The sequence below is a fragment of the Theobroma cacao genome, chromosome 2 (assembly GCF_053813885.1).
Source record: "Theobroma cacao isolate CCN51 chromosome 2, ASM5381388v1, whole genome shotgun sequence".
Lineage (NCBI taxonomy): Eukaryota > Viridiplantae > Streptophyta > Magnoliopsida > Malvales > Malvaceae > Theobroma > Theobroma cacao.
In genome coordinates this window covers 41869949-41885143 of record NC_142640.1, presented here as the reverse complement: position 1 = coordinate 41885143, position 15195 = coordinate 41869949, and the positions used below count along the sequence as shown (strand labels likewise).

The following is a 15195-nucleotide window of genomic DNA, read 5'->3' as shown; positions in this document are numbered from 1 at the left end:
AATAAATGTAATAAATATTTAATTAAATGAAGAATATATTTTACTTTTAATATTAAATATTATTTAATTATAATAAAAGGTTTAATTATCTTCTAATACAAAATATTATTAAATTATAATAAAAATATATTTGTATTTTGATGAAAATATTTTTTAATTATAGTAAAAGTTATTTTAATTTTATTACTTAGAATATTTTTATCTTTTAACAAAATAAATTCTTTAATTTTTATAAAGAGTATTTTTTCTTATCATAGTATTTTTGTTTTTTAATTAAAAAATTTAAAATTTTAATAAAAATTATATTTTTATCATTTACCCATTATTTCTTAACTATTTTTAAAATTATTCCTACCAACCAAATAATAGAATAAGTAATAATAGCAATTTCTATCCTATTCCATTCTCATTAACGAAATTACATAATAGTTATTATTCTCTTATTCTATTCCCATTCTATTCTTTCAGTAAACCAAGCATGCTGTAAAGAATTATTTTACAGTATAATATTATATAGAGAATAATGAGAACAACTAATATAAGTAGAACAACTACTTCATATAGAAAAACCATTTCACATGGAGGGTAACGAAAATAACCTGAAATAAGTGACAAGGTTCACAGGTTACTTTAATCTTGGGATATTTTGAAGAATTTGGTTTGATGACTAAGATATGAAGATAGTTAAGAGGTCTTCTTTTAACCTTTTCTTGAATACAAAGTTTCTCCCTCTTACCTTCTTGTCTTGTATCTATTCACGTACACATTTTTCTTAAGTTGTTCTTATATAGCTTTTTTTGTATACTTCTTCCATTTACCTTCTACTCAAGAATAAATCTCATTATATTATTAATGGTCATAAAATCTATTACTTTAATAGTCACATAATGGATTTTTAATAGTTACTCAATATTAAAACTCAATAACGGTCACCCAATATTAAAGCCGTTATTCATTACATGCATTAAAGCCTATTTTTGAGAAACTATTATTTCTAGTACTATATATAAAGCCTTTACAATTTATTTGAGGGATTTTGTTTCTAACTATCTTATTCTCACTCAAAGCTTCTCTCTAATTCTCTTCTACCCTTTGATTCTCTACTTATTCTTTTCCTTTTGTCACGACATTAAGTATTTTAAAAACTATTTCGATCTTCCTCTCTACCGTCTCTAGTATATTATTTAATTATTTGCAACACTTCCTCTCACTATCACAAGAATCCACTTTACAGAAAAGTTGGTTGTGATAAGGATATGGAGTGCACATATATGCTTTTCTGAATACTATGACATTTTAAGATCTAGTAGCCATCTTCCTCATAAATAGTCCCAACAAGTTATACTCTTCATACTACTCTCCAACTATTTGCACTAGTGTTATAGTTGATTCCTTCCTTGACTCTTTCAAAAATCTAAGTTGATTAAAAAAGTAAGAAGTGCTTTGAATTCTGTTGAAAATTTTTTTAAAAGTTGATTGTATGATTTATCGTGATTTTTTTTTTTTGTAATTTTGAGAATTTTCTACACTTTTTTTCCTTTTTCACTTTGCTTGAGTTTGATTTGTGATTTATGTGAAATTATTTGAATTTTTATTTTGGATTTTCTAATGCTCTTATATTGTTCCTAACATAGATCGTGTCCTTGTTGACAGTGACAACAACAAGGGTGGGGCTTTTTTTTTTCTTGTCTCTCTTTCAATTAAAAAAAAGCCTCGTGGCTCTCAATTGGGAGCTAGTTAAAAGTTGTTAGAGACCATAGGCCCTTAATCGAGGGTCAATTAAGTATTGCTACACTAATTTAATATTAATTATAGATATGGATTTTATGAATTAAAATTTTTTTTAAAGAACTATTGTACTCATTTATTTGATAAGGACATGTTATGAATGTCATTATTAATATGGATAAAAAATGCATAATTTATTTTTAAAATGGATTTTACACCCCAAACTTATGTATTAGAAACCAAATATGTAATACTATCACATTACAAAGCAACGAAAAGGGTTTTCTTTTTGTATGTTAATTATTTTATTTTATTTTTCTTATTTTTAATGAAATTTTCAAATGAAAAATAGAGGCATTATTACCTATGGCTATAAACAACTCTTGTGGTGTAATTTGTGTTGTGTGATCTTACAAATTTAATCTATCACTTATAACAACAGAAAATAATATATAAATAGCGAATAATAGTAGTATTAATTAATTTCTTTTCATTGGTTAACCTTAATCGTACTGTAAGTCGAACTCTATCTGATATTTACCACTGGATTGCGGGCCCAGCTTTTATGATCCTACGTGGCATTTCCACGTCAACTTCTGTTAATACGTAGCTGCACCTTTCTCCAATCCGCTTTCCTCTCTTCTCTACTTCTGCAAATCAAGTTGAATTCAGTGTCCAATAAGGTATACTAGTATTTTATTTGAATAGAAAAGCCGAAATCAATGTCGGTTTTGTCTGTCTTCAACGCCAGAAAAACCTTTCTGTATTGAAAAGTTCCATTATCAGTTATTACTCTATGATTAATTATGAAAATCAGGAGCTAATCAAAACCCTAAAAAAGAGAGAATGAGTGGCAACGAATTTCGATTCTTCTTGTCTTGCGACATCAATCTTCCTGTTACCTTTCGCGTCGACAGATTGGAAGGGACTTTGCCTTCCACCAAATCTCCCAATTCAGGTACCCAACCGTCAAATTTTGAGTCCTAATTCAGTTACTATTGCGAATTTTAATCACTTTGTTTTAACTTGTGAATTTATAAGTCATCTTTCCGACTGATTTATAGCAATTTTATGGTAATTTCAGTATTACAGTTAGTACCCAAAATTTAGCGGATTATTTAAATTTTTTAAAGTTGTATGCTGCAGCGTAGTGAAATTCTAATTTTCATTCACTTTCAATTTGAAATATCTGAAATTAGCATTTTTTTTCTAATACCGGTATAATTATCTATCCTCTATTTAGCTTTCGGTTTCTTTACAGGAATTGATTCCACTACAGAGGAGAGGAAAGCGGAGCTCTATGTGGAGTGTGCATTGTACATTGATGGTGCTCCATTTGGCCTTCCAACAAAAACAAGGTTTTTCTTTTTGTTACAATTTAAATTCCCATTAATCAACTAATTAATCAGTTTCTTTACCTGCGTTTCAAGTTTTTTTTTTTTTAATTCTCATATAGTTTATCAGTGTTAGGGTATTCATATCTTGTTTCGGTATCAGGTTGGAATCTACAGGACCGTTGTATTGCTGGAACGAACTCATCACATTGAGTACTAAATATCGAGACTTGACTGCACACTCGCAACTTGCTTTGACAGTGAGTAGAAAAAAAAAAAAAAGTTGCTTTGCTATTTCATTGCGTAGGTTGTATTTTGTGTTTGTGTGGGTTGGCAATGTGGATTTGAGTGTCAGTTATGAGTGAAAATGCAATGAGAATTTTATCATACATTTTGTGACATCCATGGTATCAACTTCCTCCCTTATTTGATTCTTTCAAGGAAGGTGGGGCAAACCTTAGCTGCGCATGATGTGTTATCTTTCTATAGGAATTCCTGCGTAATTCTGAAATGGAAAAGGCTTTTTCAAAATGCTAGTAAGAATCAATTGGTCTCTCTTAGTATGAATATGATGGTATCTTTCTTGGTATGATGTCCTTGTGGTTAGTTCTGTAAATGTAGAAGAACTCCATTTGTTGGGCACTGAACATGTTTTGTCAAAGCCTTTAAAATTAATGATCACCTATCTATAACCCCTCAAAAAGTTAGCTTCTAGAGGTCAGGTCTCTATTCTTGAGATTGAGCTGGAATGCTCTTAAAGTGTTTCATGGACATGTACCACACTAGGGGTTAGATTTTGTTTGTTATTTTTCATACAGATAATAATGGAGATTACCTAAGTTCAACTGTTTTCAGTGCTGAAGATATAAACTTTTGGAGTTTGCGTTGTTGCTTGCATGGAGACTTATGTCTTTGTCACGCAAGTCATTGAAAATTAATGTTATTGAGCTTTTTAGAGTAACTTTTCTTTGCCTTTATCTTTCTTTTTCTTTTTCCAAAAAAAAAAAAGAATATTTTGAAATTCCCTGGTTTTGGCCTTTACTTAATGCCAGTCTTCTGGAATGCTCAGGTTTGGGATGTTTCATGTGGGAAAGATGATGGATTAATTGGTGGGGCTACTATTCTTTTATTTAACAGCAAAGCGCAACTCAAAACGGGGAAACAGAAACTTAGGCTCTGGTTAGGAAAGCAAGCAGATGGATCATTTCCTACGACTACTCCTGGAAAGGTTCTGATTATTGGTGCATAATGTTTCCTGTTTGGCATTTGGTTGGACAGTTACAATTTTTTAAGTGTACTGTAATATATCCCACTATAGGTCCCCAGGCAAGAGTGTGGAGAGTTGGAGCGTCTGGAAAAGCTTGCAAATAAGTATGAAAGGGGACAGATTCAACCTGTTGATTGGCTGGACCGTCTTACCTTCAAGGCTATGGAAAGAATCAAGGAACGGGAAAGCTTGAAAAATGGAAGCTCTCATTTATACTTAGTTGTTGACTTTTGTAGTTTTGAACATCGAGTTGTTTTTCAGGTATTATCCGTGCTCATAATAAACTTACTGGGCAGTGGTTTTGGTTGAATTGTTACAATTGATATAATTATATTCTCAACAATAATGTCCTGAGTTTGATTTTCTTCTCTCTCGTAACACTAATCATATACTGGTCAAATTTAATTATGACAATTAATCACTGAATAATTTATTATTAGTTCTATAAAAAGATGATTTAATATTGGTTCAAAAGCTGAAATCTGATATTTGATAACAATATTGTATTTTTCTTCTTTCTTATACTCGATTTGTCTAGGACTTATTAGGTAAATCTAGCATATTAATGGCATCTCTGACCGTTTCTACAGTTACATTGAAATGCATATTTTGAAGGAAACTGCATTAACCATTTAATGCCAATTTCTGTTTACCAACCAGAATAATCCTACCTTATTTTCTTCTGGTGTGCAGGAATCAGGGGCCAATTTCATTTTACCATCTCCAATAGCTTCTTCAAATGAATTGGTCATTGTGTGGGACCCAGAGGTGGGAAAGATAAACCCCTCTGAGCACAAGCAACTGAAGCTGGCAAGGAGTTTAACTCGTGGTATCATTGACAGGGATCTTAAGCCAAGCTCTAATGAACGAAAGTAAGTTAGAAATTTTGTGCAAAGTTTAAAAATAACTTCAAGCTTCTTCTATACTGCAAATTTGTCTGTTAGTCTGGATGTTTCCTTTCTGACATGCATATTATAGTTGAGATAGAATGCTACATCAATTCATCTGATTTTGCATGGAAGTTTATAGTTCTGTAGCAAGTGTTTACTGATGTTCTGTTGAGCAATATGTGACCAACAACTCTTTGGAGACTCTGATGGGTTGTTTTGTTATACCTACAGTGTGCAGTCTTCTAATTGTTTCTTTGATATAATTGTGTTCATTGATCAATTTTTCTTTGAGTAAGAGGTATATAATTTATCTTAATTTGCAAGGTCAATACAAAGAATTTTGAAATATCCACCTACAAGGGCTTTGAGCGGAGATGAGAGGCAGCTCCTTTGGAAATTTCGCTTTTCATTGATGTCTGAGAAGAGGGCCCTCACGAAATTCCTTAGATGTGTTGAATGGAGTGATGTTCAGGTTAGCACTTCCTTTCTGTTCTTGTTTTTTTATGTAAATTCCAATGTCTGGGCTAATATATGGGAACACTACTCCTTGATTATTCTTTCCTTGTATCTCTTGTGCCTTAAAGTTCTTTCTCTCCCTCCTTTTTCCCAATCAATTTCTTCTAATTCATCATGGTAGCATCTTCTTATTCTATATGCTATCACCTTTTATCTAATACTGGATCTTACATGGTGGGTCAGAGAATCTTCCTTGAACCAATATATTGTTTTATGAATTCTGTTTTTGGATCTGATAAACAATCTATTTTTTGGAAATTATAAAAGAGGTGGGGAAGAAAGAAACTTGTTATATGTGATATGATAATTTGTAAATGGATCTGTTTTTGTATTTGGTAGGGATTAGCAGGCATTAAGCTCATATTTAGAGTTCTGAACTGCTGCCTTGCTCCATGTACTATATGTTTTTTTTTTTTTTAATATGGTTACTGAACAAAATAGATAGCAACTATTCTTATTAAACAAAAAAAGATCATATTTGAAGATTGTGGTCTGTATATCTGCAGGAAGCAAAGCAGGCAATAGAACTTATGGGCAAGTGGGAGACGATTGATGTCTGTGATGCTCTAGAGCTTCTATCACCTCTTTTTGAAAGTGAAGAGGTAGGTCTAAGTAAGATTTGGCCAGTATTTGTGGGGATATCTTTTGGGACCACTGTTGGAACCAGAAACTGCATAATATACCCTTAGATCTTAGTTTGCTTTTTTACTGTATTATTAACTGTAAAGGTCTTAAAATCTATTCTAATATACAATGTGCCAAACTGAGTTGGTTTCTCACCATCTTAGTCTCCTTTTAAATATTTCAAGTGAGTATGACATCTTTCCACATAATACATCACTTCTCCTATGTTTTCGCTCTTTATACATTATAAAACTTCTGCACTCTTACTAATTTTCTATTTTTGTTTTTAATGTAATTTCTTCTCATCGTTCATAAGTATTAAAACACATCTTTTTTGTTTAGCATCCCTGTTTCACAAAATTTAGTGTATGCACACACAAGCTTAGGTACACATCATTTTTTAAGGTTTAAAGTTAGGGGGGGGGGGGGGGGGGGGGAACATTTGCACAAATGTATTTATTCAGACCAAAATCTATTACCTTATACTTGACAGGCTGATCTGGAATGAGTCCAACTAAAGTATCCTTCTAGTTGTCTACAGTTTATGGAACTGGATAATTACACTATCTTATTCTTGATTGAATAATGTTTAAGTGTTGATCATTCTTAACAGGTTCGTGCATACGCTGTTAGCGTACTTGAAAGAGCTGATGATGAAGAGCTCCAATGTTACTTGCTTCAACTAGTTCAGGCACTTCGATTTGAACGCACTGATAAATCTCGCCTTTCTCAATTCCTTGTGCAACGCTGTATGTTACTTTATGCGCATTTGAAAATAATGTTTGTGTGTCTTTTTGTGTTTGAACACAATATTGCTGAATTTTTTTAGTACACTTGTTGACACTGTTTTTGCAAAGCTTTGCTATTTCTTTTCCTTTCTCCTGGTTACAAATTCCAAGATTCACCTTTCTCTCTCTCTATTATTTCTCAACAAATGTCTTTGGAAGAACTGTCTTTCCTCTCAAAACCCTTAAGTTGAATGCTTCTCACTTTTCAAAAAAAAAAAAAAACAAAAGTTGAATGTTTCTCTGTTTTCATCAAACCTTTCTTTTGCCCTCCTTTCTCTCTCTAGCCGTATCTTGTCCTTTTCAATGGACAATTACAGGTAGAAGGAGAAGTAAGTTTAGTCTTTTCTTGTAATTTCCTGTATCAAGTTTTTCACCTCTTGATTATTTTTTTGGGTACTCAATTCCTCAAGAGCAATAAAAATTATAATTCCATTCAAATGACATGTTTCAAATGTTCTTCATTTATTTAGTTTAATTCTTTTATTATGCTCTAAACTTTAATTGCAGGTTGTCATTTTGTGATGTAATTAACTATGGAATTATGTTTGGTTGGGAGTGATCCATAAAAATTACAGTATATTTTATTTTCTTGAGATAAAAAGGGTCTATTTACCATTTACTTAAGTAAATTAAATTTTCTGTTGATGTAATTAAATTGGATATTTATCTCATGTTAAAAAGATTCACAAACAACAATACACCCTATGGGTTGGTAGCATCTGAAAGTATTCTTGAATTTTTACAGCTTTACGTAATATTGAATTGGCTAGTTTTCTACGCTGGTTTGTTGCTGTGGAACTTCATGATCCTGCCTATGCAAAACGGTTTTATTCTACCTATGAGTTCCTAGAAGAAAATATGATGAAGGTATGAGTTCCAATTTTAAATTGCCGCGTTATTTCCATCTACTTTTCTGTTTAGGAATGAAAATTTTTTGTACCATCATGATCAATGATTGGTCTCTAATTTACATTTTTGAAGGGTGCAAGTTTTTTTTTTTTTGAATTTTTTTAATTGAACCTGGGTCTGTACTGTGTCAAGGTACTATTCTACCACTAGATCACTGGTGCTTGTTAATGCACCAATCTTAGCATTATTATTTCCACCTTATGATTTGCAGCACTGAATAACTTGATTTTTCTTTCCGTGGTTTAGTTAATCAGTTATGTTGTTACAGTTGACAGCTGGTGTAAATGGAGAAGAAGATGGATTTAAGATGTGGCAGAGTTTAGTACGTCAGACAGAATTGACAGCCCAGTTGTGTTCTATAATGAGAGATGTGAGAAATGTGCGTGGCAATACACAGAAGAAAATTGAAAAGCTTAGACAGCTTCTTTCTGGTCTTCTTAGTGAACTTACTTATTTTGATGAGGTATTTCTATTGACACGAATTTCCATATTTTATAACCTTCTAAGGCTTATTTGAACAAATGTCTGCTAAGTTTTACAAAGTTTGGCTTTCAATCATGTTTTCAGCCAATTCGGTCACCCCTGGCTCCAAATGTCCTTATCACTGGAATTGTGCCTTCAGAGTCGTCAATATTCAAAAGCGCACTGCATCCTTTGCGACTGACTTTCCGAACTGCTAACGGTGGACAATGCAAGGTCATATTTAAGAAGGGTGATGATATTCGGCAAGACCAATTGGTAATTGACAAAATTATGTTGCATTAACAAATTGTAATAGAAAGATCAGAAGAGGTGGTTGCAATTCTTCATTTGGTTAATGTAACTGATGTGGTTCCTTTAGGTTATTCAAATGGTATCTCTTATGGATAGATTACTCAAGTTGGAAAATCTTGACCTGCACTTAACTCCATATAAGGTGCTGGCAACTGGACAAGATGAGGGCATGTTGGAATTCATACCATCCCGTTCTTTGGCACAGGTATTATATCCTATAAATGATGCTTCTCCATTGTGGGAGTTTTAGTCACCGCATTTAACACTAAACAATTTTGTTTTGTTTACAAGTTTAGCTGCAAAGCTTTGTTTTTGTTCTTCTTGTTGATGAAGCACTCTGTACACATAGGCATACTCTGTAGATTTTCCATATGCATAGCCTCTATGAATTATTAATACTCTGCCTTGATGTTTTTACTTGTAAGTTTTCCATAATATGTGTTCATAATGCTTGCGATCTTGCTAAGGACTTTTTGGATATTTGCTTCTTTCCATATGCAGATTATTTCAGAGCATCGTAGCATTATAAGCTATCTGCAGAAATTTCATCCTGATGAACATGGACCATTTGGAATTACAGCTATCTGTCTTGAAACCTTTATAAAAAGCTGTGCTGGCTATTCTGTTATCACATATATACTGGGAATTGGAGACAGGTGATCTTTTATTATTTATAATAAATAAATAACTCATGCAAATTGCCATTTTTGTACAAAAAAATGCAGATTGGCATCCAATATTAGCCATGGATTTTGTCATGTGGTTTTTAATTACTGAAGACAAATCTTTATGGGTTACAGACACCTCGACAATCTTCTGCTTAGGGATGATGGACGCCTTTTCCATGTTGATTTTGGTTTTATTCTTGGCCGAGATCCTAAACCATTTCCACCACCAATGAAACTTTGCAAAGAAATGGTTGAAGCTATGGGTGGAGCAGAGAGGTATTTTTGTTCCTCCTTTCACAAATTTTGTTCAACCTTTTTTTTCTCCTATTTCTTGCTGGATAAGCTCTATTAGATTTATACATGCCCATACTTGGTCATGACCAAGGTAACTTAAATGTTGTGCTGTGACATTGATATGCATAAATGGGATGGTTGATTAGTTATTTCATTTTGCAGCCAGTATTATACAAGGTTCAAATCCTATTGTTGTGAAGCATACAACATTCTTCGCAAATCTAGCAACCTTATTTTAAATCTTTTCCATCTTATGGCCGGTTCCAACATTCCTGACATAGCATGTGACCCTGAAAAGGGCATCCTTAAGGTGAGTTTTCTTAATGTTTCAAATCTGATGATCATGCTGGAACATGATTTTATTTTCCCCCTGTTATGACCAATTCTGTTGGCAATACAGCTCCAGGAGAAATTTCGGTTGGACTTGGATGATGAGGCCTGCATACACTTCTTCCAAGATCTTATCAATGAGAGTGTTAGTGCCTTGTTTCCTCAAATGGTTGAGACTATTCATCGGTGGGCTCAATACTGGCGCTGATCCTCATAAACAAGTTTGGGATGTTCACTGGCTTTTGTAAATACAATGGTCAATGGTATATTTAGCTTGCCTCCCCTGGACTCTCTCCCCACTTGGGACTCAAACCCTTCAATATTTTGAGGTTTTGCGTGTTATGGCAAACAGATTCCACAGTAGATGAAGCTGACTGGGCCAAAAATCACTCACAAGATCTGATAGGTTTTCCAACAGCCGCTGTGCTTTTTTAGACAATACTCTGGATTTTATAACAAGGCTCTTTGCGACAGCTATTGAGGATGTAAACCTGATCTGCAATTGTGAATGATAGTAAATATATTCTTTTTCTGGCCGTGTCATTGGATATAGGTTTGAACCTCATGGGTGGGTGTACTGCATGGTTTCGTTTCAACCAGCTATATGTATGATGATTCCCACGTGGATCACCACCTGCATGGCAGCAAACTGTGATAGTAATTGTGTGCCCAGGATGCCCTAGCTTTCAGATGCTCCTCACTCCAAGACGTGGGCTTGGAAGATATTCCTTTTGGGGTGTTATTCACTGTACATAAGGGCGTATCGATTAATTATTTACTTGTGGTCGCTTTTCTTTCCCTTATTAATTAATAGTTACATATTGGTCTCCTCAAATGATGGGATATGAATATGGCTTGGTGTTGTGGTTTTGAATCTTTAGAAGCCTTCTACCAGACCAATGCAACTGTGACGTCAACTGCATAAACCCATGAACGCATGTTTTATGCTTCTTATCTCTTGCACCTTTTTAAGGCAGGGGATAGATTTACAAGATTGCTTGCTTATTGTGATGTTGCCGCAGTTTCTTAGGAGCGTAAAGCACTAACCCATGATTAAGGTCTACAGCATACATGTATGTTATTACTTGGTCGCCATATATATGTGCATTTAACCATATTTATTAAAATTGAACCAAATCGTTAATCCAACTTATTGAACTGGTCAAACTTGGTCAAATTCGCAAGCTTGTTGGGTTTTTTTATTAACTCATATGGTTAAACGGATTTTGACTCGGGTTGATTCATAGTCAAAAAATTATACTAAATTAAAATCCCTTAAATGTTTGTAAATATTCTTTAAATTTTATTATTTAAATATATAATAACATATTATATATCAATATGTTTAAATAAAAAATTAAATATACAGTTTAACTGCTTATTCAGCTATTGAACTATTCACCTAATAATCAAATACTTTTTTTAAAAATTGATTATGGTAATTATGCATTTAACAATGCTTTTTATTTTTATACAGTTATGAAAGAAACATTAACAAAAATAATATATTTTACTTTTTTTTTTTTACTAAAATGATTGCCATTCACTTAAAAAATATGAGGCAGGTATGGTCATGCATGTTGTTGGATTTTCTTTTTTTTAGATAATATTAACTTACATTTTTAAATATTTCACCATGCATTGTTAGGTGATAGATTTGTTTGTATTAAATTGTAATGCAATAATAAGATTGGCTAATATCCAAAATGAATTTTTTTACTATATTAAAAAATTAAACAATAATTTAATTATATATTTCATGTCAATGTTTTTTAATTGTTATCTTTAATCATTTTAATAATAAATTTTGAAATGATTAATTTATTTATTAAATTAAAATTTATGTCTTTGTGCATGACAGAGGTCAAAGCTGGTTGTCTGGGGAGTCTGAGATCGCACGCATTTTGTGAACAACAGTGACTGTGACGTGGCGATGACTGATTGGAACCTAACGGCTATACTTTATGGGGGGCAATTTGGTTATTTTCTGTGAAAGGATCGGGAAAAGTTTCTGGTGTGGTACACCACGCGGCCCGCTCCTTGCATCCTTCCCACTATAAATCATCCAAATTGGCATTTCTCACCCCATGTTCCGCGTTGGTCTCAAGCTTTCATTTCTCGAAATTCTCTCTGACTCTCTTCCCCCTTTTGGTTCAAAATCAAAATCTCTCGCGTTTTCCTCTCACAGATCCCTCTGCGATTATCTCCAAAGGTATAATAACTCAAATCTCTATTCCTATTTTTGCTTTTCGATCTCGCAGGCGAGAAATGTAAAGAAACCGATTCAATGCGCTTCACAGATCCTCTCTTCACTTTAGACGCGAGGCTTTGAACGCCTTTCATCATCGTTTGAATTTCGTTGGTTAAGAACGATTCGTGTCTTGATTTCGCTGCTTAGTAGTCGTTTCATGGCTTGCGAGTCGAATTTTGAGAAATCTTGTTGGTTGCCTTTCTGATCTGAAGATTTTCTTGTTGGTTGCCTTTCTGATCTGAAGATTTTTGTGATGAATTATTCTAGATCTGTCGTTTATCTTTGTTTGTATGTGATTTTATTCGAACTCTCAAAGGAATTTTATGGAAATGCCGTCATGGCATTGATTTTTAGCGCCTGTACCTTCAGATCTATTTGATTCGTTGAAATTTGATAATTGATTGAGAAATGGTAGAATTGAGTTATTCGTTTCGGATTATTTGGAAATAATATTTGTGAATTCGAATATTTAGGGATCAACAGCGAGGGAAGAGAAATGGGGCTGACATTCACGAAGCTTTTCAGCCGGCTTTTTGCCAAGAAAGAGATGCGAATTTTGATGGTGGGTCTTGATGCAGCTGGTAAGACTACCATCTTATACAAGCTCAAGCTAGGAGAGATTGTCACCACAATTCCTACCATTGGTAAGCGCTCTTATTCGAAATCATTTTTTTATTTTAAATTTCTGCTTTTGGTGATTATGTCTAATTGTGTATTAGAACTGTGATAATTCTTTCTATTGTTATGATCTGCTTGCACTTTATTTATACAATGTCTTTGACATGTACTCCATGGACAAAATTAGTTGGCAAAGCATGTCTGTTCTGTCTCTATGTTGTCTTTGAGTATTAGAATTTAACTTTCTTAGTCCTGTGGAACTTTAGTTGCATTATAGATAGTAGATTTTCATTATAGGATTGTTTGGAAAGTTGAGCATGTGAGTCCAATGAGATCCTTTTTATTTTATTGTTTTGTATATTTGAGATGTTGGAACTGGAGAGTCCTGTGTATAAAACATGAATGCAACCAAGTTACACCTATGATTTCTAGATCCAAGATGATGAACTAGCTTTGAGACAAGTATTGCATATTGTGATTTGCTTACTACATTGATTAGTTCATGTTTGTGATGTGTAGATTCATACTCAGGTTTATGATGGTTAACTAGTCATGTGTTTTTCTTTTCAGGGTTTAATGTGGAGACTGTGGAATATAAGAACATCAGTTTCACCGTGTGGGATGTTGGTGGTCAGGACAAGGTATGAGCTTTTCACTTTGATGTTTAGCCTTGTTATATCAGAAACATTGTAAGTAACCATGTAATTTCTGACACAGTAGTAGTTTATGGGTCTTTACATATTCTGATATTCAAGGAACAGCTAAATAATAACTTCCTAGTTTTTCATTCTTAATTGTGCAGATTCGTCCCTTGTGGAGGCATTACTTCCAGAATACGCAGGGTCTCATCTTTGTGGTTGACAGCAACGACAGAGACCGTGTTGTTGAGGCTAGGGATGAATTGCATAGAATGTTGAATGAGGTGGGTAGTTACTTTTAAGTGAAACTACCGGTGTTCTTATGGTCATTGTTTATGCATGTATTCCTTTGCTGTTATAAGTGCTTTGGATGCTATCCTTGCTGCCTTCAAATGCAATTAGATTTAGTAGCCATACACAAGCAAAGTGGTGTTGATAGATATGTGAATCCAAAGAAATAATTGAGCATATAAAATTATAAGTTTTATAAGCTAATGATTAATTTCAACGAAAATTGTTTGCTTATTTATGCTGCTGGTTTTCTTCTAAATATTTATTGACCAAAAGTAGTTTAATGTTCTCAAAGCATCTTGTATGTTAAATTAATGATTTTTGACATCTAGAGTCCTTGAGGATAGTTATCAAGGAAAAGGGATGTATACTAAAAGATTGAGGGTAAACTTAGGAGCATGAGTTGAATCTTCTGCTCTTGGTTTACTGGATTTTCATGGTTAACAAGTATACTACTCCTTGTTTTCAGGATGAGCTGCGAGATGCAGTCTTGCTTGTATTTGCAAACAAGCAGGATCTTCCAAATGCAATGAATGCTGCAGAAATTACTGATAAGCTTGGCCTCCATTCCCTTCGACAGCGTCACTGGTAAGCTTTCTCCTTGTGTTTTCCTCCACTAATTTGCAATCTTCTTGTTCATGACCTCTAATGGGCCTTGGTGATCTTTTCAGGTACATCCAGAGCACCTGTGCAACCTCTGGTGAGGGGCTTTATGAGGGCCTGGACTGGCTTTCAAACAACATAGCTAACAAGGTAAGAATGGATTTTGCACAAATATCTTTATGGATCATTTTACTTATTCTATACATCCTTGAATGATAAGTTTAATGGTCAAACAGTTGGATGTTTGTTGTGTTGTACATTCTGTGTTTCTTTTTCTCGAACCGTAGGTTGCAGCAAGATTCTAGACTGAAGTATGCATGTTTTGAAAAATTACACTTAAGTTACCTTTTACCGTTTTCTTATGTTTACCTACATTTTGCAGGCCTGAAGCTATTGAGAAGATTTTTGCAATATGGGAAATTCTGGATGCAGGGGTGAATATTATCTAGTTTCTTTTTCTTTTTTTTTTTTTTTTTATATAATATCGTTCTCCTTCTCCCCCAATTTTCATCTGAGACAGTTGGATTGTTGTTATGCCCTTTTTTCGTTTGGTGATGCGCATTGTAGTTAGGACCTTAAGGCTATATTGTAACAAAAAACAGTCGGTTGGATTTACACCTTTTGGATGCAATGTTTCTGGCTGTAATCAAATCTCATTGTGCATTTTTGCAA

At 33.6% G+C, this 15195-nt stretch overlaps 2 protein-coding genes across 4 annotated transcripts; both read left to right on the top strand.

Moving 5' to 3' along the window:
* The first annotated feature begins 2363 nt into the window (after positions 1–2363).
* On the top strand, positions 2364–10957 carry VPS34 (vacuolar protein sorting 34). Of its 3 annotated transcripts, XR_016024767.1 has the most exons (18): positions 2364–2686; positions 2972–3086; positions 3226–3322; positions 4132–4290; positions 4381–4590; positions 5023–5201; positions 5544–5691; positions 6242–6337; positions 6973–7108; positions 7893–8014; positions 8325–8519; positions 8624–8794; positions 8898–9035; positions 9332–9486; positions 9631–9774; positions 9955–10102; positions 10193–10385; positions 10475–10957. XR_016024767.1 is itself a non-coding variant. In XM_088803983.1 (17 exons), exons 1-17 carry the CDS (start codon positions 2575–2577, stop codon positions 10328–10330), a joined length of 2463 nt encoding a protein of 820 aa, XP_088660109.1. In that variant the 5' UTR covers positions 2364–2574; the 3' UTR covers positions 10331–10957. The 3 variants fall into 3 exon arrangements, 2 of the variants coding, with proteins under 2 accessions (XP_088660109.1, XP_017971708.1); XM_088803983.1 differs by having other exon boundaries at positions 10193–10957; XM_018116219.2 differs by having other exon boundaries at positions 2365–2686; positions 2990–3086; positions 10193–10957.
* A 1218-nt stretch (positions 10958–12175) lies between these two features.
* Positions 12176–15195, top strand: LOC18609483 (ADP-ribosylation factor 2). The gene is made up of 7 exons (XM_007044613.3): positions 12176–12334; positions 12847–13017; positions 13562–13632; positions 13794–13913; positions 14390–14508; positions 14592–14673; positions 14906–15195. Exons 2-7 carry the CDS (start codon positions 12870–12872, stop codon positions 14909–14911), a joined length of 546 nt encoding a protein of 181 aa, XP_007044675.1. The 5' UTR covers positions 12176–12334; positions 12847–12869; the 3' UTR covers positions 14912–15195.